This window comes from Mobula hypostoma, chromosome 2, assembly GCF_963921235.1.
Source record: "Mobula hypostoma chromosome 2, sMobHyp1.1, whole genome shotgun sequence".
In the NCBI taxonomy this organism is placed as follows: Eukaryota; Metazoa; Chordata; class Chondrichthyes; order Myliobatiformes; family Myliobatidae; genus Mobula; species Mobula hypostoma.
Genome location: NC_086098.1, coordinates 28,327,954 through 28,354,838, shown reverse-complemented (window position 1 = coordinate 28,354,838; position 26,885 = coordinate 28,327,954). Strand labels below are relative to the sequence as shown.

General features: G+C 41.2%; 1 protein-coding gene across 2 annotated transcripts in view; it reads right to left on the bottom strand.

The window, feature by feature from the left end:
* LOC134338696 (A-kinase anchor protein 7) overlaps positions 1-26,885 on the bottom strand; it is a 216,648-nt gene that overhangs the window by 142,404 nt on the left and 47,359 nt on the right. For both annotated transcript variants that reach the window (XM_063034748.1, XM_063034739.1), the window contains exons 4-6: positions 13,584-13,720; positions 11,835-11,995; positions 667-779 (exon numbers count right to left, since the gene is read on the bottom strand). In XM_063034748.1, the coding sequence (XP_062890818.1) occupies positions 667-779; positions 11,835-11,995; positions 13,584-13,720 (411 nt within the window). The remainder of the gene's footprint in view (positions 1-666; positions 780-11,834; positions 11,996-13,583; positions 13,721-26,885) is intronic.

The window sequence follows — 26,885 nt, the reverse complement described above, 5'->3', positions numbered from 1 at the left end:
TACATTCATATTCCAGCATTCATTCAAATGTGTATTAGAATTACTACTCCAAAATAATGCATCAATGTTGCAGGTTAGATGTCGGTTTACCTTTTGCTCTATGATAGGATATGATGAAAATCTTTCTTAATTATATATTACGTAGGTGTCACAAAAAGATGTGCAGGTATCCAGAACCCAGTATGTGCATTAGTACAAATTCTCATTTACTTAGATTTTCCTCTCACATCTAGTTCAAGAAGAAACATTGCTCCTAATTCAACTTACTAGATTGCTTATTCTTGATACAATTGTGATTGTTATAAAGCAATATACATATTACTAACCTCTATTACAATGATACACAAAAAAGAAATAATTCCTGCACTGTTAAAGTCATTTTCTATATATCCAGCAACATAAGACTCATCTTCAGCAAAGACCACTATCTTACCTGTCTCTTCGTACTTCCTATTTCACACAACACAAAAGACAAGGGTAAAAGAACAAGCCTTCTAACATGACAAAGAAAAATATTACTACGAACCAATACACCTCTTAAATGCAGCACTCATGAAATTTCTGTGCAGCAACATCAGCATTAACATCACAGCAACTCCAAATAATTTTTCTTGATATTGGCTTACTTATATACTTGCTTATGATTCAATGGAAACGCGATCTGACCTGATGATGCAGCTTCGGTGCCCTTGATAGTTTCATAAAGGTTAAGTGAGGTTTAAAAGCTCTGCTGTCTGCAATCAAAATGCCATTTGCCTGGAATCTTTGCCTTATAGTCTCTGTGGAGTAAACGGATAAGATTTAGTTCACTCTGGAAAAAATAGATAATTGATATATATCCAAACGTGGCATATAGCTGGAGCATTACAAAATGAAGAAACAATCAATAGTTTCAGAGAGAATCATATCCATTACACAGAAGAATGTCATTCAGTTGAAATGTATATTATCCTCTATATGTTCAATTATTGGAATTCTTTTTAGAAAGTCATTCAGTACAAAATCTAATTTGTAATCCACATAAGTATTTTGATAAGAAAATGGCTGATTTTTACCACAAAACTTTTTAATCACCAGAAAATTTAAAATAACACACACAAAATAACAGAGGAACTCAGCAGGCCAGGCAGCATCAATGGAAAAGAGTACAACCGATGTTTTGGGCTGAGACCCTTCATCAGGACTGGAGAAAAAAAGATGAGGGATCAGAGTAAGAAGGTGGGGGAGGAGGGGAGGAAGAAAGACAAGGTGATAGGTGAAATCGGGAGGGGGTGTTAACACCCAAGTAAAGAGCTGGGAAGTTGATAGGTGGAAGAGATAGCTGGAGAAGAGGGAATCTGACAGGAGAGGAGAGAAGGCCATGGAAGAAAGAAAAAGGGGGAGGAGCACCAGAGGGAGGTGATGGGCAGGTAAGAAGGTGAGAAAGGAAAAAATGGGAATGGGGAATGGTGGCGGAGAAGTGGGGGCATTACCAGAAGATCAGGAAATCGATGTTATTTAAATTTAAATTTAAAATTAATATTAAATGAATATTTGACTTAATGGATGTTCTGTTTATATAAAAGATTTTCTTAAACAGAGCTCATTTTTGAGAAACTGTAACCATCTTAACCAAATTAGACATCTTAACATTTTTCAGGTTCACAAGCTCTGCTTGATTTAAAAATAAATCAATGCATTAAGCAGCTACATCAAGTAAACACGAAACGGAGTAGTTCATTAGTAGGCTAACCATTTCATCTTTCAGGCAATGATTAAATATTCCCCTTGTTAATGAGATGAAAATCAAATGAGATTCATCATAGTGGGAATATGTGTACAGCACACTGTATAATACAGGTTTGACGTTTGACAGAAGTTGATGAGAAAGCAAAATATCACAATAGAACCCCTTTGGAGCTGGAAACTCGGGAGCATTATTGGAATTAAATTATTATTTTTACTTTACTATCAGATAATTTAATCTGCTTAATGTATTGTACAAAAATGACAGGGAGAAATATACATAGACTGATAAAAAATTTTCAAGTTTTGGTATCTACTGTCTGTTGATCAAAGGTTTTGTCTGTTTATGAATGTTTACTCCAAATGACCAAGTGAATTTAAGTGCAATATCTGCAAAGGACTACTGTGTATAGTGTGCTAGAAACACAAGAAGACAATAGATAATGTTCTCAGCTCTTGGTTTACACCCAAGAAATGCAAAAATAATGCAAAACAGATTGAACTTCTTTACAGAATTTTACAATTTATGTCTTTCCTTGAAACCACTATTTATCTCTCTCAGCCTGAAATTTATTTCCCTCCGCAGATGTTAACTAATGTGCTGGGTTCCTCCAATAGATCATTTTTGCATTTATATTTCAGTTGTGCATTTAGAGTAAATGCGACCTGGGATCCATGGATCCCTCGGCTAATAGCATAAAAACGGTTGAAACCCGTGGTTTAAAGTCAAACTATTACTTGAAAACTGACAGTTAGTGTAATTTTTAGTCTGTATGAATATTATTTTATTTTATATATTACCACAAGATTTTCTATAGCCAGTCGTATTCAGACAAACTAGTAACAGCATTGATATGGGTCATCTTACAATTATATCAGAACTAAATTTAGACAAGGGCAAGAGATCATGTTAAATTGCGTCACAACCAGCTTTACAAGGAGAATTGAAAAAGAAATGCCAACTACTAAAATTAGACAACTTCATGTGATAATAAGTCAATGCTAAAATATCAATATCAAACTAATAAATATCAGTTACATTCCATAATTATTAATAAAAAATATATATTTCTGTCTGGAAAAGAGATACAGTAAATGGCTTTCCTTTCTTGCCATCATACTAAATGATGACATCTGCCTTAGGATCTGTAAGAGTAATGATGACATCTGCCTTAAGATCTGTAAGAGTAATATTGTTAATATTCTGTTATAAGACCATAAGACAGAGGAGCAGAATTAGGCCATTTGGCCCATTGAATAGGCTCCACCTTTCCATTATGGCTGATCCTTTTTGACCCTGCTCAGCCCCACTCCCCAGCATCCACCCGATAACCTTTGATGCCATGTCCAGTCAGGAACCTATGAAGCTCTGCCTTAAATATACCTAACGACCCAGCCTCCACAGCTGCCTGCGATAATTAATTTCTCAAGTTCACCACCACCTGGCCAAAGAAACGTCTCCACATCTGTCTTAAATGGATGCCCTTCTATCCATAGGGCTGTGCCCTCTTGTCGTGGACTCCCCCACCATGGGAAACATCCTACTCTGTCTAGGCCTTTCAATATTTGATAGGTTTCAATGAGATCCCCCTTCATAATTCTAAATTCCAGCGAGTACAGACCCAGAGCTATCAAACATTCCTCATATGATAACTCTTTCATTCTCCAAATCATCCTTGTGAACCTCCTCTGAACTCTCTCCAATGCCAGCACATCTTTTCTTAGATGAGGTATCCAAAACTGTTCACAATATTCAAGGTGAGGCCTCACCAGTGACCTTATAAAACCTCAGCATCACATCCTTGCTCTTGTATTCTAGACCTCTTGAAATGAATGCTAACATTGAATTTGCCTTCCTCACCACTGACTCTACCTGCAAGTTAACGTTTAAGGCACTCTCAAGTTTGCATCTCAGATTTTTGGATTTTCTCCCCGTTTAGAAAATAGTCTGCACATTTATTTCTACTACCAAAATACATGGCTATGCATTTTCTAACATCATCTTTCATTTGCCACTCTTTTGCCCAATCTCCTAATCTGTCAAAGTCCTTCTACAGCCTACTTGTTTCCTCAACACTACCCGCCCCTCCACCAAATCTTTGTGTCATCTGCAAACTTAGCAACAAAGCCATCTATTCCATCATCTGAATCATTGATACATAGCATAAAACGAAGCAGTCCCAACACTGACCCCTGTGGAACGCAAGTCATTGCCAGCCAACCAGAAAAGGATCCTTTTATTCCCACTCGCTGCCTCCTACCAATCAGCCAATGTTCTAACCATGCCAGTAACTTTCCTGTAATGCCATGGGCTCTTAACTTGGTAAACAGCCTCATGTGTGGCACCTTGAGAGGGCAGACTGCCTTTTGATTGCTTGGGGATCGCTCTGCTACGGAGAGGGAAAGGGCTGCCACTGTGCCCAGAAAGTGTTACCCAGGCTTAGTGCTTTTTTCAGACCTAAGTTTTTTATATTCTGCATTTTTCACCCGACCTTTCTCATATTTTTGTGTGCGGGGGAGGGGGATTTGGGGGTCGATGTGCCTGTTCCATTTTTGTTCATTATTTTGTGAGGGGAGGAGGGATTTGGGGGTTGACAATCGCGCTGCTGTTCTCTTCTTTCTTGGTTTCGTGGTTATATGGAGAAGAAGAATTTCGGAGTTGTATACTTTGATAATAAATGAACCTTTGAACCTTTGAATTAATTCAGCAAATCAGCATTCTATGAACAACATAGGAACCGTTTCCACTTTAGATCAGTATTGGGTGGACATGCACCTTTCTACCATGTTATTTTGATAGCCCAGAGCCTGCCTGCTTCTATTAGTAATACCAGTAATGTCTGACCCACAATGTTTGTTAAAGTCATGTTTAAAGTGTACTAAACACTTAGCTATAGCTGAGCAGTTAAGGTTGGAGTGACCTCGAAGTCTTGTGGAAGAACTAGATACCCAAAAAGCATGGCCCAGATTCTAAACTAGTGAATACGTCCATCACTTTGACTCGCATTTCCTTGCATCACAAATTGTTCTCTAACGAACTTAAAATTATATAATAACTATCAATCAATTCATCATAAGGATTAACAAGAGGAAACATAAATGAATTGAAAAATGTTAAAAGCATCTTAAAAATTTAATAAGAAGCATTTAAATTTAATTAAGAGTTGTAAGATGCTTTAGGATTTCTAAATTCATTTTATGTTTCCTCTAAACATGCATCATGTTTTGAGTGTCTCTGAAAGATTTTTCATGTTTTGACAGTCAACAAAGCCAGGTACTATGGACTATCCCAGCTGCTGAAGTGTTTTGGTGACCAGGGTTTGTTCTGTCACTTCCACCCTCAGCAACACCACTCATATCAACCAAAGCAGCATATATCAAAATGATCCACAATCTTTCAGAGTAAATTTATTATCAAATAGGTAACAAACACGAAAAAGTCTGCAGATGCTGTAAATCTAAAGCAACACACACAAAATGCTGGAGGAACTCAGCAGGAAATGAATAAACAGTTGACATTTCAGGCTGAGACCCTTCCTCGGGACCTGGAGAAGGGTCTCGGCTCGAAACATCAACTGTTAACTGTTTTCTACAAATGCTACCTAACCTGCTGAGTTCCTCCAGCATTTTGTGTGCGCTGCGATAAGTAGATAGGATCTAAAAGTTTGTAGAGAAATAAGATCACCGTTTCTTGTTTCCCACTCAGCAAACCACAATCGCTTACATTCTGGAGAATCATAGCAATTAATCATGAATTACCTTACCCTACCTAGTTGGCCAAGAAAGAACTGTGCAGCCAAATCCCTCTTCTCAGCTCTTAAATCGTGTCCTTGTTTACAACATATCAAGTTGCTCATCCAGATATTCAAATAAATAGATTCAATCTCTAAATCTCTTTCAGGCAAACATTTTAATCATGGCCCCGACATTTTAATCAAACTCTCAATATACATCACAAAAAGCACAGGACTTGGTATTGAGACTTCAAGTCATTGAAATATCTGTCAACTCTAATCATTATTTTCTAGACATTAAGTAGTAATTCAAATCTACTTTGGCTAAATTAGATTTTGGTCTGGTGAAAAAAAAACAATCTTTCTGAATCTGAACCCTGGTCTTTCTTCGCCCTTTTCAATAAATATGTTAAATCTGATTGAAACATTATCACTGTTAACGAAAATGCACTAAACTAGTTTCAGTTTCCCTTCAGCTTCTCAGTTCTTTCCCCCAAACTAAGCACCTTCCTTGATAGGGCTGCTATGTACTCACCAAAGAATTCTGCACCTCCTTTACCACTCACACTGATACTACATCAGTTAACTTCACCAGTTAGTGTTAAGTGATGGAATCCCGTTATTAATTATTTATTGTTCTAGCATTCATTAGAAATGTTCCACACCGTTTTATAGTTTGAGGGTCTACAATATATCATCCAAAATTACACTTCATTTTATCATCGCCTTCAGTGTTTTGATACATGTAACCAAGATCCATGATATATTTTAGTTATCTGCTCCATGGGTACAGCCTAAACTACTCACTCTCTCAATCTCCAACATCAATATTCCTGGGAGGTCTATAAAGGCATTCTGGAATTTTCAAAAATGATTATTTTAATTTTTTTAGTATCAGCAAAATAAGTCATTTGTTTAAAATATTCAGCTGGCAGTCAGGAAATATCAGCATGTGTGTGTCAGCTTCTATTAAGATCCATCTTCACTGGGCAATGGTTCCATATCCGACCTCTGGCTCTGTCTGGCCTCAGTAAGTATTCCATGTCTAGTTTAATCCTGAGTTAACTTTTACAAAACTGCAATAAACTGTTTGAGAATTCATCCACTTCACTGAAACATAGAAACACAGAAAACTTACAGCACAACACAGGCCCTTCGGCCCACAAAGTAGTGCCGAACATGTCCCTACCTTAGAAATTACTAAACTTCCCCGTAGCCCTCTATTTTGCTAAGCTCCATGTACCTATCCAAAAGTCTCTTAAACGAGCCTATCGTATCCGCCTCCACCACAGTTGCCGGCAGCCCATTCCACGCACTCACCACTCTCAGTGTAAAAGATTTAACCATAGAAACCATACCATAGAAACTACAGCACAGAAACAGGCCTTTTGGCCCTTCTTGGCTGTGCCGAACCATTTTCTGCCTAGTCCCACTGACCTGCACACGGACCATATCCCTCCATACACCTCCCATCCATGTATCTGTCCAATTTATTCTTAAATGATAAAAAACAACCCGCATTTACCACCTCGTCTGGCAGCTCATTCCATACTCCCACCACTCTCTGTGTGAAGAAGCCCCCCCTAATGTTCCCTTTAAACTTTCCCCCCTCACCCTAAACCCATGTCCTCTGGTTTTTATCTCCCCTTGCCTCAGTGGAAAAAGCCTGCTTGCATTCACTCTATCTATACCCATCATAATTTTATATACCTCTATCAAATCTCCCCTCATTCTTCTACGCTCCAGGGAATAAAGTCCCAACCTATTCAACCTTTCTCTGTAACTGAGTTTCTCAAGTCCCGGCAACATCCTTGTAAACCTTCTCTGCACTCTTTCAACTTTATTTATATCCTTCCTGTAAATTGGTGACCAAAACTGAACACAATACTCCAGATTCGGCCTCACCAATGCCTTATACAACCTCATCATAACATTCCAGCTCTTATACTCAATACTTTAATTAATAAAGGCCAATGTACCAAAAGCTCTCTTTACGACCCTATCTACCTGTGACGCCACTTTTAGGGAATTTTGTATCTGTATTCCCAGATCCCTCTGTTCCACTGCACTCCTCAGTGCCTTACCATTAATCCTGTATGTTCTACAGTGGTTTGTCCTTCCAATGTGCAATACCTCACACTTGTCAGTATTAAACTCCATCTGCCATTTTTCAGCCCATTTTTCCAGCTGGTCCAAGTCCCTCTGCAGGCTCTGAAAACCTTCCTCACTGTCTACTACACTTCCAATCTTTGTATCATCAGCAAACTTGCTGATCCAATTTACCACATTATCATCCAGATCATTGATATAGATGACAAATAACAATGGACCCAGCACTGATCCCTGTGGCACACCACTAGCCACAGGCCTCCACTCAGAGAAGCAATTCTCTACCACCACTCTCTGGCTTCTTCCATCGAGCCAATGTCTAATCCAATTTACCACCTCTCCATGTATACCTAGCGACTGAATTTTCCTAACTAACCTCCTATGCGGGACCTTGTCAAAGGCCTTACTGAAGTCCAGTAGACAATATCCACTGCCTTCCCTTCATCCATTTTCCTGGTAACCTCCTCGAAAAACTCCAACAGATTGGTCAAACATGACCTACCATGCACAAAGCCCTGTTGACTCTCCCTAATAAGTCCCAGTCTATCCAAATGCTTGTGGATTCTGTCTCTTAGTACTCCCTCCAATAACTTACCTACTACCGACGTTAAACTTACTGGCCTATAATTTCCCGGATTACTTTTCGATCCTTTTTTAAACAACGGAACAACATGAGCCATTCTCCAATCCTCCGGCACCTCACCTGTAGATAGCGACATTTTAAATATTTCAGCCAGGGCCCCTGCAATTTCAACACTAGTCTCCTTCAAGGTCCGAGGGAACACCCTGTCAGGTCCCGGGGATTTATCCACTTTAATTTTCCTCAAGACAGCAAGGACCTCCTCCTTTTCGATCTGTACAGTTTCCATGATCTCACTACTTGTTTCCCTTAATTCCATAGACTTCATGCCAGTTTCCTTAGTAAACACAGACGCAAAAAACCTATTTAAGATCTCCCCCATTTCCTTTGGTTCCGCACATAGCCGACCACTCTGATCTTCAAGAGGACCAATTTTATCCCTTACAATCCTTTTGCTCTTAATATACCTGCAAAAGCTCTTTGGATTATCCTTCACTTTGACTGCCAAGGCAACCTCATGTATTCTTTTAGCCCTCCTGATTTCTTTCTTAAGTATTTTCTTGCACTTCTTATACTCCTCAAGCACCTTATTTACTCCCTGCTTCCTATACATGTCATACAACTCCCTCTTCTTCCTTATCAGAGTTGCAATATCCCTTGAGAACCAAGGTTCCTTATTCCTATTCACCTTGCCTTTAATCCTGACAGGAACATACAAATTCTGCACTCTCAAAAGTTCTGCTTTGAAGGCTTCCCACCTACCGATCACATCCATGCCAGAGAACAACCTGTCCCAATCCACGATTTTTAGATCCTTTCTCATTTCTTCAAATTTGGCCTTCTTCCAGTTAAGAACCTCAACCCTAGGACCAGATCTATCCTTGTCCATGATCAAGTTGAAACTAATGGTGTTATGATCACTGGAACCAAAGTGCTTCCCTACACAGACTTCTGTCACTTGTCCTAACTCATTTCCTAACAGGAGATCCAATATTGCATCCCCTCTAGTTGGTCCTTCTATATATTGATTTAGAAAACTTTCCTGAACACATTTTACAAACTCTAAACCATCTAGACCCCTAACAGTATGGGAGACCCAATCAATATATGGAAAATTAAAATCCCCTATCACCACAACTTTATGTTTCCTGCAGTTGCCTGCTATCTCTCTGCAGATTTGCACTTCCAATTCTCTTTGACTATTGGGTGGTCTGTAATACAATCCCACTAATGTGGCCATACCTTTCCTGTTTCTCAGCTCCACCCACAAGGACTCAGTAGACAAGCCCTCTAATCTGTCCTGCCTGAGCACTGTTGTAATATTTTCCCTAACAAGCAATGCCACTCTCCCACCTTTCATTCCTCTGCCTCGATCACATCTGAAACATCAGAACCCTGGAATATTAAGCTGCTAATCCTGCCCCTCCTGTAGCCAAGTTTCACTAATTGCTACAACGTCATAATTCCACGTGTCAATCCACGCCCTCAACTCATCCGCCTTCCCCGCAATACTCCTAGCATTGAAATATATACACCTCAGAAGATTTTTACCACCACTCACAACCTTTCTATTAGTGGATTTGCTTGAACTTTTAATTTTCACCCCAGCCACACTGTCAGCTCTGGTACTGTGGTTCCCATCCCCCTGCAAATATAGTTTAAAGCCCCCCCAATAGCTTTAACAAACCTCCCTGAAAGGATATTGGTCCCCCTGTAGTTCAAGTGTAACCCGTCTCTCTTGTACAGGTCCCACCTGCCCCAGAAGAGGTCCCAATTATCCTGAAATCTGAAATCCTGCTTCCTACACCAGTTCCTCAGCTACTTGTTCATCCTCCAGAGCATCCTATTCCTACCTTCACTGGCACGTAGCACAGGTAGCAATCCTGAGATTACCAACCTCGAGGTCCTGCTTTTCAACTTCCTACCAAGCTCTCTATACTCACTCTCCAGGACCTCCTCACTTTTCCTTGCTATGTCATCGGTACCGATGTGCACCACGACATCTGGCTGATCACCCTCCCACTTCAGAATGTCACACAATCGATCAGAGACATCCTTGACCCTGGCACCTGGGAGGCAACAAACCATCCTGGATTCTCTGTCACAACCACAGAACCTCCTGTCTGCACCTCTAACTATCGAGTCCCCTATCACTACCGCTCTCCTCTTTCTCCCCCCTCCCTTCTGCACTGCGGAGTCAGACCCAGTGCCAGAGATCCAGCTACTGCAGCTAGTCCCAGGTAAGTCATTCCCCCCAGCAGTATCCAATGCGGTATACTTGTTGTTGAGGGGAATGGCTACAGGGGAACCCTGCTCTGCCTGCCCTTTCCCCTTCCCTCGCCTGACAGTGACCCAATTTCCTGTCCTCTGCTCCTTTGGCGTAACTACCTCCCTGTAGTTACGATCTATAATCTCCTCATTCTCCCAAATGATCCGGAGGTCATCCAGCTCCTGCTCCAGTTCCCTAACGTGGTTTGTTAGGAGCTGCAGCTGGATGCACTTCCTGCAGGTGACGTTGTCAGGGACATCAGAGGACTCCCTGACTTCCCACATCCTGCAAGAGGAGCATTCCAACATCCTGCCTGACATCTCCTCTGTACCTTCTCCCCAGCACCTTAAACCTGTGTCCTCTTGTGGCAACCATTTCAGCCCTGGGAAATAGCCTCTGACATCAATGCCTCTCATCATCTTATACACCTCTATCAGGTCACCTCTCATCCCCTGTCGCTCCAAGGGGAAAAGGCCAAGTTCACTCAACCTGTTTTCATAAGGCATGCTCCCCAATCCGGGCAACATCCTTGTAAATCTCCTCTGCACCTTTTCTATGCTTTCCATATCCTTCCTGTAGTGAGGCGACCAGAACTGAGCACAGTACTCCAAGTGGGGTCTGAACAGGGTCCTATATAGCTGCAACATTACCTCTCAGCTCCTAAATTCAATTCCACAATTGATGAAGGCCAATACACCATATGCCTTCTTAACCAGAGTCAACCTGCACAGCTGCCTTGGGTGTCCCATGGACTCGGACCGCAAGATCCCTCTGATCCTCCACACTGCCAATAGTCTTACCATTATTACCATATTCTGCCATCATATTTGACCTACCAAAATGAACCACTTATCTGGGTTGAACTCCATCTGCCACTTCTCGGCCCAGTTTTGCATCCTATCAATGTCCCACTGTAACCTCTAATAGCCCTCCACACTATCCACACCACCTCCAAACTTTGTGTCATCAGCAAACTTACTAACCCATCCCTCCACGTCCTCACCCAAGTCATTTATAAAAATCACGAAGAGTGAGGGTCAGTTTCACAAGAAATGGCATTGAGCAAATAAAAGCAACACTTAAAAATCGTAATGACCCCCCCCCCTTCTGTGGGAAAATATTAAAATCTCATCATTTCTCAACCTTAATATGGGGAATATATTCCTAAACATCTGGTGATAGGTACAAAATGCTGAATGGAAAGAAATGTCTGTCTTGAAAAACTACATAAAAAGTCATATAAATGTGGGAATAACATTCAGAAATTAATTCATTTGGAAAACAGTTATTAAAAACATCCCAAGTTCTAAGGACATTTGGCAAGATGTATTCCCAAATACTTGCAGAATTCTGATATTTTTATATGGTATAACGATCTAAAATACTTGTGGATACAAATCCCAATCGAGCCACTTACCAGTAATTTGGACTAGAGTACTCAGATGTTCATTTTGAATTAACTGTGCAAATACTACTTCTCCTCTGAAATCTGCAATCCCATCAAATCCTAAGGCCAGCTGTGTTCCAAGTAGGATTTCCTGCACTGGCTCCTTGCATTCTTCAATTGTACTCACTGCTCTGCCAGAAAGAAAATCAAACAACTCCCATAAATAAAGGAACAGATTTGAGCTCTAACTTCTCTGCTCAATCAAATTAAAAGCTCACATTTTGGCAAAATATATTTTATGCATTAAAAATGCCTGTTACTCTAAATGCTTACAAAATATACTGGACAATTCTGAATGTTGGCAAAGAAAATCCTCCTGGGAGGGGGGGAGAAGATGGCAGCGCAACGGCAGCGTGCACAGCCAGTTCGGTGATGATGTCTGTTATCTGTCAAGTAGGGGACCGTGCGCAATTCTGATTCAATGGAGACAGACGTGAGAGCACAGCGGAACATCTGGAAAACTTCTGAAATGCCCGCTTCGCTGCCGCTGCTGCTGTGTGGTAAACCGGAATCTCTAGAGCCGAAGGCCCTGAAATCCTCGGCTTTGCGTGTTTCAGCAGCCAGGGAGAGATCGAAGGTGCTCGGCAGAGGATGGCGCTCGGGAGGCTGTATCGGAGAGGCTGGTCAGAAGCTCGAAGTTTTTGGATGGATGGACTCAGTCAGCTGGGGTCAGGTGCTTCCAAGGTATCGGTAAGTTGACGGTGCCTGGAGGTTTATGGCAGGGAGTTTCTCCCGTTTGCCGCCTGCTATCAGGGACTCAGGAGTCGATCGACTCGGGACTTTGAGAGCGTTTTTTTACTGAGCCCATGGTCTGTTCTTTATCAAATTACGGTATTGCTTTGCACTGCTGTAACTATATGTTATAATTACGTGGTTCTGTCAGTGTTAGTCTTTGGTCTGTACTGTTTTCTGTGCTATCACTCCGGAGAAACATTGTATCATTTCTTAATGCATGTATGCATTTCTAAATGACAATAAAAGAGGACTGAGTGTTCTCGTAATCTAAATAGTGTCTGAAATATTGAACATTACTGAAGAGCAATTTGCAACTTCAAAGAAAAGAAAAGGGTTAAGTACCACCTATTAGATGTTAAATCTTTTTGATCTAATAGGTCAGGAAGGATATAACTGCATGCCAAACTATGCTTAAGTTTGCAAGAGGCAACCATCATAAAAATTAAAGTAAGAAAAGGAAATAAGAAATGGAAAATCAGCAATCAATTTGCAACTTCAAAGAGAAGAAAAGGGTTAAGTACCACCTAGTAGATGTTAATTTTTTTTGATTTAATAGGTCAGGAAGGATATAACTGCATGCTAAACTATGCTTAAGTTTGCAAGAGGCAACCATCATAAAAATTAAAGTAGGAAAAGGAAATAAGAAATGGAAAATCAGCAATCAATGTTTTTAAATCTTAGAAATATCAAAAGATATGGGGTAAGACAGGAAAAGGATCTTCAAGTGGAAGATGGACCATGATTTGTTGAACTGTGGAGTAAACGCGGGGCCAAATTGGTCTATTCCTGCTGATAATTCATACATTCTAATGTAACATATATTCCAAAGAAAAAAATAGATAAAATGTATATTGAGAAGTCTGGAGCTATAAATAATTCAGGGCAAAGAATGCAGGTTAATGACTCAATCACAATTTAAAAACAGCTATAGTTGCCAGTTTGGTATTCATTGCAAGGAAGTTTTTTTTTAAAAGAAACACTCACTTGTTCACCTCCACATCACTTGCCAAATATGTCACAAGAATGGTGATATGAAGACAGGAAATTGGTATCACGGCCTTGGAAAGTCTTTCATCTGCTTGTACTACAAGGTCTTGCACTGCCTTGATGCCACCTACAATCTTAAATGATTAGAAAAATTAGAAAAGCATTCCGGATACATTTCAAATAAAATTTTCCAACAACAATCTAAGATAGAAAATCTAGCACCTAGTTACCCACTCAGAAACTTTAGTTTCAATGCAGGTTTCATCAGTTATAGGAGGCATGGTATCATAGCTGTTGATCCTGATGTAGACAGCTGCCTGTGCAGAGTTTGCCTATTCTTTCTATGGCATTGTAGAGCCTGCTTCCATTTACAGTTCACATACCCTCAGTGGCCACTTTACTAAGTACACCTACTCGTTAATGCAAGTATCTACTCAGCAAATCATGTGGCACTGCAACTCAATGCATAAAGGCACGCAGACATGGTCAAAAGGTTCAGTTGTTGTTCAGACCAAATGTCAGAATGGAGAAGAAATGTGATCTAAGTAACTTTGACCTTGGAATGGTTGTCGACGCCATATGGGGTGGTTTGAGTATCTCAGAAACTGCTGATCTCCTGGGCTTTTCACACACAACAGGCTCTTAGAGTTTACAGAGAATGGCACAAAAAACAAAAAACAAAGTCTAGTGGGTGGCAGTTCTGTGGGTGAAAATGCTTTGTTAATACAAGAAGCTGGAGGACATAAGCCAGACTGGTTCAAACTGAATGGAAGGCAACAGTAACTCAAATAATCACGCATTACTACAGCGGAGAAGAGCATCTCTGAACACACAACACGTTGAACCTTGAAGTGGATGTGCTACAGCAGAAGACCATGAACATACACTCAGTGGCCACTGAATGTACAGGTGTCCCCCGCTTTTCGAACGTTCGTTTTACGAAACCTTACTGTTACGAAAGACCTACATTAGTACCCTGTTTTCGCTCTCAGAAGGTGTTTTCACTGTTATGAAAACAAAAGCAGCGTGCGATAAAAGGCAGCACGCACCCCAAGCAGCGGCTCTCCCCCGGATTTGGAACGGCATTGCTTCAACACGAGCCTGTGAGCAGCCGTTTGCAAGATGAGTTCTATGGTATCAGAAAAGCCTGAAAGAGCTCGGAAGAGTGTTACACAGCGTAAAACTAGACATAATTAAGCATTTCGATCGTGGTGAACGAAGTAAGGACAAAGTGAGTTTGGCTTGTGGAAGCTGACGAATATGATGATGAAGAGGTTTTGGCATTCCATCACCAAGAACTGACAGATGAAGAGCTGATGCAATTGGAAGAAAAAAGGATAACAATCAAAACCGAATGAGTAATGATAAAGTATGACTTTAATTTTGAAAGGGTATGTCGGTTTAGGGATATTTGCAGGATGGTTTGAGTCCTTAGAAAGAACTGTGTGATAGAAAAATGCACGAGGCTCAGCAGTCAAGCAAGCCTTCCACATCAGCCACAGCAGACGACGAACCTCGACCTTCGACATCGAGGCTGGCAGTCATAGGAGAAGATGAGCTGCCTGCTCTAATGGAAACAGACGACGAGATGACACCCCAGTGTCCCACCACCCCAACCCCCAGGCCACAGACAGATACCGATTCGCAGAGAATGCAACGGTAGCCGGGAGGCACACAGCACATCTTTAAGAAAAAAGCCGAAATAAACATGCTAATTAATTAGGTGCCGCCGACACGTAATTGTCAGCCCAGATCAGAGACGATGTGATCGGAAATCGGCACGGATCTGGGCCGACAATTATGTGTCGGGCGGCACCTAATTAATTAGCAGGTTTATTTTGGCCTTTTTCTTAAAGATGTGCTGTGTGCCTCCCGGCTACCGCTGGACCCCTACATGCTTCGCAGCAATGTATTAGTCGGCGGCCTGGAGGGTGGGGGCCACTACACCACCCCAACTGCGACAACTCAGTCTAATACACCATCATCAGTGTGCTCAGCGCTGCCTTCCCGATTCCCATAAGTGATACTACACTGTACATTATTTCTGCTTTATATCGGCCGTGTATTTTACGTGTTATTTGGTATGATTTGGCAGCTTCATAGCTTAAAGGTTACTGGAGAGCGCTTGCGCCGTGTTTTTGCCAACAGCGCTTGCGTTAGATTTTCTGCCGATGGCGCTTGCATGAGATTTTCGCTCCGGAGAACAGTGCAGTAATGATTGTGGAAAAGTATTTCTACTTTATATAGGTTGTGTATTTATCATATCATTCCTGCTTTTACTATATGTTACTGTTATTTTAGGTTTTATGTGTTATTTGGCATGATTTGGTAGGTTATTTTTTTGGTCTGCGAATGCTCACAATATTTTCCCATATAAATAAATGGTAATTGCTTCTTCACTTTACGGCATTTCGGCTTACGAACCATTTCATAGGAACGCTCTACCTTCGGATGGCGGGGGAAACCTGTATGTGCCGGTAGACTAATTACCCAAGTGTAGGTAAGTGGCAATAGAACCAGAGGGGAATGAAAGAAGCTTATGAGATAGAATAAGCTGTGAGGCTACAGGAGAAACGCTGTAGGGGATCAGGACTGATGGGTTTGCTCTGGTGAGAGCTGATGTGGATCTGATAGGCTTTTAACAGCCTCTTCTGAGCTGCAATATACAAGTAAATACTGCAGAGAAAACTGCAAGGAAACTCAAGCTGAAGCAAGAACAAAAGGTTTCTTCACATCAGTGTTAAAAGACATCTTAGCCATTCCAAAAATTGAAATAATAGTCTGTAATTATTCACTTTCAACTTCCACAATGCCAACGTCCACAGTCAGTAATTATTCACTTACTAATGCCTTCCTACTCCTTTGAAAAGCTATGTTTCCTTTCCCATTCCAAATCAGAATCCACTTATTTATCTGACGATAATGCAACGTCTTAGCCAAAGTTACATAAACAGCTTATAAAAACATTGAAAAATAACCTTGGTTCAAATGTAGCTAAATTTTATAACTGAAGTTACAATATACAGCTACTACTACGTATATTACAATGTTTGTACATATTTGGAGCAAATTTTATATGAGAAGTTCACCAGATTGATTCCTGGGAAGAGAGGACTGCACTTCGAGTAGAATAGCCTTGAAAATCCTAACAGTAGCTATTGAGGGGCTGCTTCCACTAGATCAGGGGCTCCCAAACTTTTTTATGTCATGGACCCTTACCATTTACCAAGGGGTCCATGGACCCCAGGTTGGGAACCTCTATTCTAAGTGAAAAGACTAAAGATGTTGATCATTATTTATCCAGTTAGGACATGAAAGAAACAGATCCTGATATCAGGAGAAAGACAAAGTATGACATGAAAGAACACAGGCTAACCTGAAATTACTCATCAACAAAAGGAGAAGGGTCCAATGATTTGAAATATTCAATACTACTTGCCCAAAGGAAGCTACCCGAGTTGATGAAGACCAATCTCAGCCAAGGACAAAGCTGCAATAATTGCTCAAGGTTGATTAAACAATCCTATAATCCTATATATGGTTTCCCCATGTCAGCTTTTGTCTTTCACCTCACACATCCCCCCAACCCCCCCAGCTCTGCTTTGAAAAATGTAAACCATCCAGTTTCGAGGAAGAATCACTGCCCCGAAATGTTAATTGTTTTCTTTCTCCACAGGTGCTGCTTGACTGGTTGATTTTATAAGAGTCACAGAAAACTACAGCACAGAAGCAAGCCCTGCAGTCCATCTAGCCCATGCAGTATCATTTAAACAGCTTAATTGCACTGACCTACACTCGGACCATAGCCCTCCATAGCCCAAACAAGGGAAAATCTTCAGATGCCAGAAATCCAAGCAACACACACAAAATGCTGGAGGAACTCGGCCCGGAACATCGACTGTACTCTTTTCCATAGATGCTGCCTGGCCTGCTGAGTTCCTCCAGCATTTTGTGCATGTTGCCCCCCAATAGCCCTCCCATCCATGTACCAATTCAAACTTCTCTTAAACGTTGAAATCAAAATCATATCCACTACTTGCACTGGCAACTCGTTCCACTCTCTGTGAAGAAGTTTTCCCCTCACGTTCCCCTTGAATGTTTTGCCTTTCATTCTCACCCAGCCTCGGTGGAAAAAGCCCGCTTGCCTATTTATACCTTGCATAATTTTGTATACCTCTATCAAATCTCCCCTCAACTTCTAAGTTCTAGTGAATAAAGTTCTAGACTGTTCAATCATTCCTTATAGCTCAGGACCTCCAGTCCTGGCAAGATCCTTATAGATTTTCTCTGTATTCTTTCTCCCAGCTTTTCTGATTTTGTTTCAGGATAGAGTCCTCGGGTTGACCATTTCAGCTGTGTCATCTGTGGCATTCTTTCCATCACAGAATGGGGAAATGAATTGCTGATTGTATAATGTTCAACTCTATTCTCAACACCACAGTAAATAAAGCAGTCCACACCTACAGCTGTTAAGTGAGAAATAAAATGCCTGTCACATGTGCCAGTGTGACAGAGTATCTGGCCACCCAATGTTGACATTCAGTTACATGACATAACCAACATCCTAACATCACCACTTACCAGAAACTTGGCTGGATCAGACACGTAAAAAAAACTCCAGCTTGCTCCATTATTCTAGTGGATCATAGCTTACCATCAAGTCTGTTCCCACTAGTTTCTGACTGCCCTGTAATCCAGACATCAGCCTACCTCACTCTTAATATATTCAGTGACTCTGCCAAGCTGAGGGCAAGTAACTAATCTTTTAAACCTACTGAGCTTTTCAATAGTCTGTCAGTATGAAGGAATTCTTTCTATTTGCCCGGAAGAGGAAATCAAGGGATATTACAATGTCCCCTGGCCAGGGTGTGTTGGGAATGAGAAGGGAATATAGCAGTTTAGCCTTGTTGTTGAATGGTGGAACAGGAGTGAGAGGCCATGTAGCTTTCCATGGTATTTCTCATCTTTTTGTGTTCATGATAAGAACAAAACTATTTTTGATATCTACACAATCTGGCCTCTAGAAGATGCTAGCTAATAATCACTTGCTATGTGATCAGAATGAGGACTCTTAAGTACAATAAGCATCTTTCAACTGGAACAAATGTAAAGCATTCAGACATGCAATTTCACACTGTGATTTCATTGGATTAATTATTGCACTTTAAAAATTAAATAAATAATTGCAAAATATTGGATGTAGCTCTATCTCCCATTGAGCATGTCTGAGGGCAATTAGAAAAAATAAATGTATTATGTTTCCAGTTGAAAAGTTTGCTAAATTAACACAGCATACAATTAAAATTTTGGACTTTGCTGTAGGTTCTGTCAGATGGCTTAAGGCTCAATTGGTTTGAGAAATAACTTCCTGCAAGACCAACATTCTGTTTCTCAGTTTTTCATAGCATTACATGGATTATTACAGGATGTAAGGACTTGAATACGATGGCAAATTTCTTCTAAAACAACTCAAATATATTTATTGTGTAAATGGCAATTATTCAAATCAAACTTGGACTGCTGGCTTTTGCTTATATTAAGGCAGTTTATTTCAGTTGAGGCTGTTACTGAGTGTGGTTTAGCAGAGCAAACAGCATGTTACATAATTCCCCTTTAACATTCAATTATTATTCAACAACCCTTGCTGAAACTGTGCTCTGTTAGTAACAAGTACTTTAGTTAGGTCTACTCATGACAAATGAGCCCTTAAGTAATTCAATGGGGACTTCACCACCAGCATAATGCCTTTGGCAGGGGAGTAAGATAAAATGGAAACTAAAGAAAAACAAAAGAAACAACCAAATTAACGAAAAGTTGTCAGTTTAAAAAAAATAAATTATCACCCACGCACACCTTTTTCAAAATAAAGTGCTTTTCTCCCGTAATCTACTATTCTTTATATCCCCGTTCTAACTTGGAGATCAGCCAATCTGTTCCTAGACCTCCTATCACTTTGCAAACTGCAAGAGAAGATAAACGAGCAAAGGCTGTTTATCACACAGGATCTCCCTCAGTAACATTACATTCAGGGAATCATAAATAGAAACCTATATCCTAGAACCGTAAGACGCAAATGGAATACCTAAAGAATGCCCAAATTCTAGTTCCGTAGTTTTATTCCCCTAAAATCAAGTCCCAATGCTGTTCCAGATGTTCATTTTTAAGAATATCCAAAGTTCCCTTAATTTCAGTCTGGCTATGGGCTTGATAGTGCTTATCAACATAAAACTCCATCTCCTTAGTCTTTTCGTGCCATTGCCTACTTTTCAGGACATAGCTTCCTTTAAGTTTCAACCCTTAGTTGCTATATAATTCTTTCCTCTACTGAATGAGATGTTGTTCTGCCAAATTCAATGGGACATTATTTGCCAATTGAGCAAGCACTGAAACTCCGAATCAGAATTAGATTTATTGTCACTGGCATGTGTTGTGAAATTTGTTAACTTAGCAGCAGCAGTACAATGCATAATATGAAAATATAGAAAAAATAAGTAAATCTGATACAGTATATTAAATAGATTAAAAATAGTGCAAAAACAGAAATAATATACAGTATATATTTTTAAGAGGTGGTGTTCATGGGTTCAATGTCCATTTAGGAATTGTTTGGCAGAGGGGAAGAAACTGTTCCTGAATCGTTGAGTGTGTGCCTTCAAGCTTCTGTACCTCCATCCTGATGGTAACAATGAGAAGGGGACACGTCCTGAGTGAGGGAAATCTTTCATGATGGACGCTGCCTTTTGAGGTACCGCTCCTTGAGACTAGTACCCATGATTAAGCTAATTTTGCAACTCTTTGCAGCTTACTTCGATCCTGTGTAGTCGCCCACCCATACTAGACGGTGATGCAGCTAGTCAGAACGCTGCAGGAATTTTCAAGTGTTTTAGGTGACATACAAAACCTCTCAAACTCCGAATGAATTATAGCTGCTGTCTTGCCTTCTTTATAGCTGCATCAATATGTTAGGACCAGGTTAGGTCCTCGGAGATATCAATGCTGCAATTAAAAGGCACACAGTAACCTGCAAGGCAATAATGACAGAATAGTATTTTATTTTATGGTTCTATTACTATTTATTATTTATGATGCAACTGTAACGAAAACCAATTTCCCCCTGGGATCAATAAAGTATGACTATGACTATTTATATTTTTAGAGGAGTAGATAACGATCTAAATGTTAGAGATACATTTAGTTGATTTTTTTCAAAGGGGTGATAGGGAACATTTTGTATCTACTTGACAGGAGTGGCAGACTCTGCTTATCATCTCAAAGACAGAACTTTCAACCTCCCTTGGCACTAAATTTGGAAAGTCAGCTTGGAATTTTTTATACACATCTTTAGAGTGGGACTACTGAATATGAAACGAGAATACTGCAGTGGAGTTAAGGTAGACATGAGGCTTTCGAGACTGAGTAACATTAACTTAGCAGAGACTAAATTGGTAAACAGGCCTTTTGTTCCACCATGTCTCTATTAACTACAATGCCAATCCAATCAGATCTACTTGCACTTAGTTTGTATTTCTTTATCGCCTGCATATTCATGTGCCTGTCTAATGACCTACAAATACATATCTGCTTCTGTCACATCACCTAACAGCGGAAAGAGGTAGAAGCACTTTCTGCTCCTAGGCACCTTCTACTCTCAGTAAAAATGCTTGTCTGACAACTCTGCTTTAAACTTTCACACTCCCACCATAAACCCATGACCCTAATACCTGAGCAACAGACACAAAACACTGGAGGAACTCAGCAGGCCAAGCAGCATCTATGGAAAAAAGTACAGTCGACGTTTCGGGCCGAGACCCTTCGGGAGGACTGGAGAAAAAATGCTGAGGAGATTTGAAAGGTGGGGGTAGGGGAGAGAGTAACGCCAGGTGATAGGTGAAGCTTGGAGGGAGAAAGATGAAGCAAGGAGCTAGGAAGTTGATTGATGAAAGAGATAGAAGGCCATGGAAAAAAGAAGAAGGGGGGGTGTGGGGGGAAGGAGCACCAGAGGGAAGCAATGGGCAGGCAAGGAGATAAAAAGAGAGGGAAAGTGGGTGGGAAATGGTGAAGGGGGGGTGGAGGCATTACTAGAAGTTTGAGAAGTCGATGTTCATGCCATCAGGTTGGAGGCTACCCAAACAGAATATAAGGTGTTGTTCCTCTCCAACCTAAGTGTGTCCTTATCACGACAGTGGATGGACATATCGGAATGGGAATGGGAAGTGGAATTAAAATGGGTGGCCACTTGGAGATCCCACTTGTTCTGGCGGACGAAGTGTAGATGCTAGGCAAAGTAGTCTCCCAATCTACGTCGGGTCTCACCAATATACAATGCCTCCACCCCACCTCCCCCCCCCCACTTACCATTTCCCATTCCCTTTCCCTCTCTCATGTTATCTCCTTGCCAGCCCATCGCCTCCCTCTGGTGCTCCTCCCACCTCCCCCTTCTTCTTTCTTCTATGGCCTTCTGTCTCTTTCACCAATCAACTTCCTAGCTCTTTGCTTCATCTCTCTCCCTCCAAGTTTCACCTATTGCCTGGTATTTCTCTCTCCCCTCCACCCACCCTTCAAATCTACATATCAGCTTTTTTCTCCAGTCCTGCTGAAGGGTTTTGGCCCAAAACATCAACTGTACTTTTTTTCATTGATGCTGCCTGACCTGCTGAGTTCCTCCAGCACTTAGTGCAAGTTGCTCGGATTTCCAGCATCTTCAGAATCTCTTGTGTTTATCATTCGACAGGCACATGAATATGCAGGGATAAGGAAATATAAACCAACCGCAAATAGATCTGATTGGATTGGCATCCTAGTTGTACAGACATGGTGGAACAAAGGGCCTGTTTACCAATTTAGTCACAGTGCTAAATTAATCTCTTGTGCGGACTATTATCTAAATGAGGAGAAAGTTCAAACATTAGAGATGCAGAGGGGCTTAGGAGCCCTCGTGCAAGACTCACAGAAGGTTAATTTACAGATTGAGTCTGTGGTAAAGAAGGAAAATGCAATGTTGGCATTTATTTCATGGGGAATAGAATATAAAAGCAAGGAGATAATGCTGAAACAAACAAGAGAAAATCTGCAGATGCTGGAAATCCAAGCAACACACACAAAATGCTGGAGAAACTCAGCAGGCCAGGTAGCATCTATGGAAAAAAGTACAGTCAATGTTTCAGTCCTGTCGAAGGGTCTCATCCCGTAACGTCGACTGTACTTTTTTCCCATAGATGCTGCCTGGTCTGCTGAGTTCCTCCAGCATTTTGTATGTGTTGCTGAGAGAATGCTGAGCCTTTATACGACGCTAGTCAGGCCGTACTTAAGAGTACTGTCAACAGTTTTAGGCCCCATATCTCACAAAGGATGTGTCATCATTGGACAGTCCACAGGAGGTTCAAGAGGATGATTCCGGGAATTAAGGGGTTAACATATGAGAAGCGTTTGGCGCCTTTGGGGCTGTACTCACTGGGATTTAGAAGAACGCGGGGGGATCTCATCGAAACCTACTGAATGGTGAAAGGACAAGATAGGGTGGATGTGGAGAGGGTGCTTCCTATGGTGGGGGTATCCAGAACTAGAAGGCACTGCCTCAAAGTTGAAGGGCGACCCTTTGGAACAGAGGTAAGGAGGAACTTTTTAAGCCAGTGGTAAATCTGTGGAATGCTCTGCCACAGACTGCGGTGGAGGCCAAGTCCGTGGGCATACTTAAGGCCAAAGTTGATTGTTTCCTGATCAGTCAGGGCATCAAAGGATATGGCGAGAAGGCAGTGGGGTCTGGAATCAGTCATGATGGAATGGCAGAGCAGACTCAATAGGCTGAATGGCATAATTCTGCTCCTATGTTTTATGGTCTTAATATTGAAAGGATAATTTTAGCGTTACATAAGATCTCCAACATTTTTGTGATTACCATATTTATGTGCAATACATTGATTTTTCTGAAATTCGAAAGGAAATTGAGGGTGACCTTTCATTTTTGTGGGGCTACTTCAAAATACATTGAGATACGTCATTACTCTCAACTTACAGTTTATGAATTTCTTGGCACAGATTGCTTTTGTTCTTTTGCATATTAATAACAGCAGGAATTTTAAGCCATTGTAATATCCCTGGAAAACTTTGATTTGGCATTGCACCTTGTGACAAAGTGATTAAATATATAGGTGACCCAGTATTTACATGGTTAGTAAATCTTGACTGCATTTTTGTAAACTGTTTCAATAGCTTCAGCGGCCTTCCTGTCTTTTCTATTGCAATCAAATCTTGTCAGGTCTAATGATTCCTCCATTACAATTTCTTTTGGTCCAGGAATAGCTGAAAATTCCGATTGTAGAACCACAAACATGCTGTTCAAGAAAGCCATCACGGATGCATTCTATGAAAACCTTCCTCAAGGCTGCCCTGACCAACTTGATTCACCCAATCTATGTACAAGTTAAAGTCCCCCACAATAACTTCTGTTCCGTTCTTACATGCCTCAGATATTTCTCTGTTTATTGCCTGTGCCACTGTAATGTTATTATTCAGTGACTGAGAGATAACTCCCACCAGTGATTTCTTCCCTTTACTATTCCTAATCTCTACCCAGATGGATTCAACAGTCTGCTCCTTCGATCTTATATCGTCTCTCACTATCGCCCTGATCTCATCTTTAATTAAGAATGCTAACCAACCTCCCTGACCTTCCTACCTATCATTCCATATTTCCTGCTAACCTTGGATATTTAATTCCCAGTCCTCTCCACCCTGCAACCACGTTTCTGTAATGGCCAATAAATCATACCCCTTTGTACTGACTTGTGCCACAAGTTCACTGTTCACTGTTTCAAATACTACAGGTATTCAGATAGAGTGCCCTTATACTCATTGTACTTTTAAAATCTAGTAATCTTTGTCTCTTTTGTACTTGACTTTTCTGCACTCCATCTTTACTTTTCTCTTTTTTCTCTTTTTCTTTGTCTTTACTGTCACTTTATTTTTTTGCTTTATTCATACTTCTCCAATCTGTTGAACCACCCCCCTACTATTTAGTTTAAAGCCCTAGTTATGCAATTTGCTAGGGTCCAGGTCCCATCACAATTCAGGTGGAGCCCATCCCACTGGTACAGCTCCCACCTTCCCCAATACTGGTGCCAATTTCCCATGAATTCAAACCCACTTGTCCCACACCAATCCTTGAGCCCACATTTTACTCTCGAATCTTCTTGACCCTATGCCAATTTACACGCAGCTCGGGTAGTAATCCAGAGATAATCACCTTTTTGATTCTGTTTTTTAATTTAGTCCATAGCTGCTCAAATTCCCTCAGCAGACTCTTTCCTCATTCTACCTATATCTTATGTACCCACATGGACCACGACAACTGGATGTTTCCCCTCCCACTACAAATTCCTCTGCTGGTCAGATAAGATGTCCTGAACCCAGGCACCAGGCAGGCAACACAGCCTTTGGGATGCTTTATCCCCACGACAGAGAACTCTATTCATTCCCCTGATTATACTATCCCCAATTACCATGACATTTTTCTTCTTTCCCCTCTGTTGAATGGATCCCTGAACTACAGTGCCACAGTTAGGTTGCTCATCCTTCCTACAGCCCCCACTCTCATACACACAGGGAACAAGAATCTCAGACCTGTTGGACACGCTCAAGGACTGAGGCTCATCCAGCACTAGCTGCCTCACATGCAGTCACACCCTCTGGTCACCTCACTATAGGAAGGATGTGAAAACCATAGATAGGGTGCAGAGGAGATTTACAAGGATATTGCCTGGATTGGGGAGTGTGCCTTATGAGAATAGGTTGAGTGAACTCAGCCTTTTTTCCTTGGAGCGACCGAGGATGAGAGGTGACCTGACAGAGGTGTATAAGATGATGAGAGGCATTGATCGTGTGAATAGCGAGAGGCCTTTTCCCAGGGCTGAAATGGCTAACATGAGAGGGCACAGTTTTAAGGTGCTTGGAAGTAGGCACAGAGGAGATGTCAGAGGTAAGTGTGTTTTTTTTTCACACAGATAGCGCTGAGTACGCGGAATGGGCTGCCAGCGACGGTGGTGGAGGTGGATACAATAAGGTCTCTTAAGGGACTCCTGGACAGGTACATGGAGCTCAGAAAAATAGAAGGCTATGGTGTAACCCTAGGAAAGTTCTAAGGTAAGGACATGTTCAGCACAGCTTTGTGGGCTGAAGGGCCTGTATTGTGCTGTAGGTTTTCTAGACCATCGCTGCGTCTTTTTCCCTCAGACCAGTTGTTTGCTAACAAAGACTTCCCTTCCTTATTTCTTCATTTCAGCTTCAAGGGCAAAACACTTCTCAAAGCAGTCGACTTTTTGTTGGAGTGTGTGGCATCATTAAGGCATTAAGACACGCTTCTCTCAACAATTGATTGTTTTACCTGTTTTTTCTTTGAGATATACTTGCACCTCAGCTTTTCTCCCTTCATAATGATTGTTGGCATTTCTCTGGAATCTTCTCATTGCACCAGATTGGTAAAGGTTTATGCAACACTCACAACATGCTGGAGGAACTCAGCAGGTTGGGCAGCATCCGTGGAAAAGATCAGTCAACGCTTCAGGCCAGAACCCTTCGTCAGGACCGAAACGTTGACTGATCTTTTCCACGGATGCTGCCCGACCTGCTGAGTTCCTCCAGCGTGTTGTGAGTGTTGCTTTGACCCCAGCATCTGCAGATTATTTTGTGTTTGGTAAAGGTTTATGGAGCTTCAGTCCCCATTACCTATTGATATGCTGTCTTGTTCTCATCTCCTGTTCTTAGTTTTCTGTGATGGTGTACTTACATCTTCAAGGATAGACTATGACAGCGATGATTAGCTAGGCTTTCACTCATAGTCATAGTCATACTTTATTGATCCAGGGGGAAATTGGTTTTCGTTACAGTTGCACCATAAATAATTAAATAGTAATATGTAAATTATGCCAGGAAATAAGTCCAGGATCAGCCTATTGGCTCAGGGCGTCTGACCCCCCAAGGGAGGAGTTGTAAAGTTTGATGGCCACAGGCAGGAATGACTTCCTATGACGTTCTCTCTTTATTTGTCCGTGCATATTAAATTTGATTATACTTCACTCTATTTCCTTTTCCTTGTTCCTGTTTCTATTTCTGTCTTTAAACCACATCGATTGCCAAGACAAGCTGCTCATCCCACCTTTCATCAAGATGCCAAACACTCAATTATCAGATTTTTTTCAGGAATACATAATACAAATACTTTCATAGTCCTGGGTATGACTCTGAACTGCAACCGGTGATGAGGCTCTGATTGCGGACTTTCAGAGCTTTGGGGAAAGGGGAGTT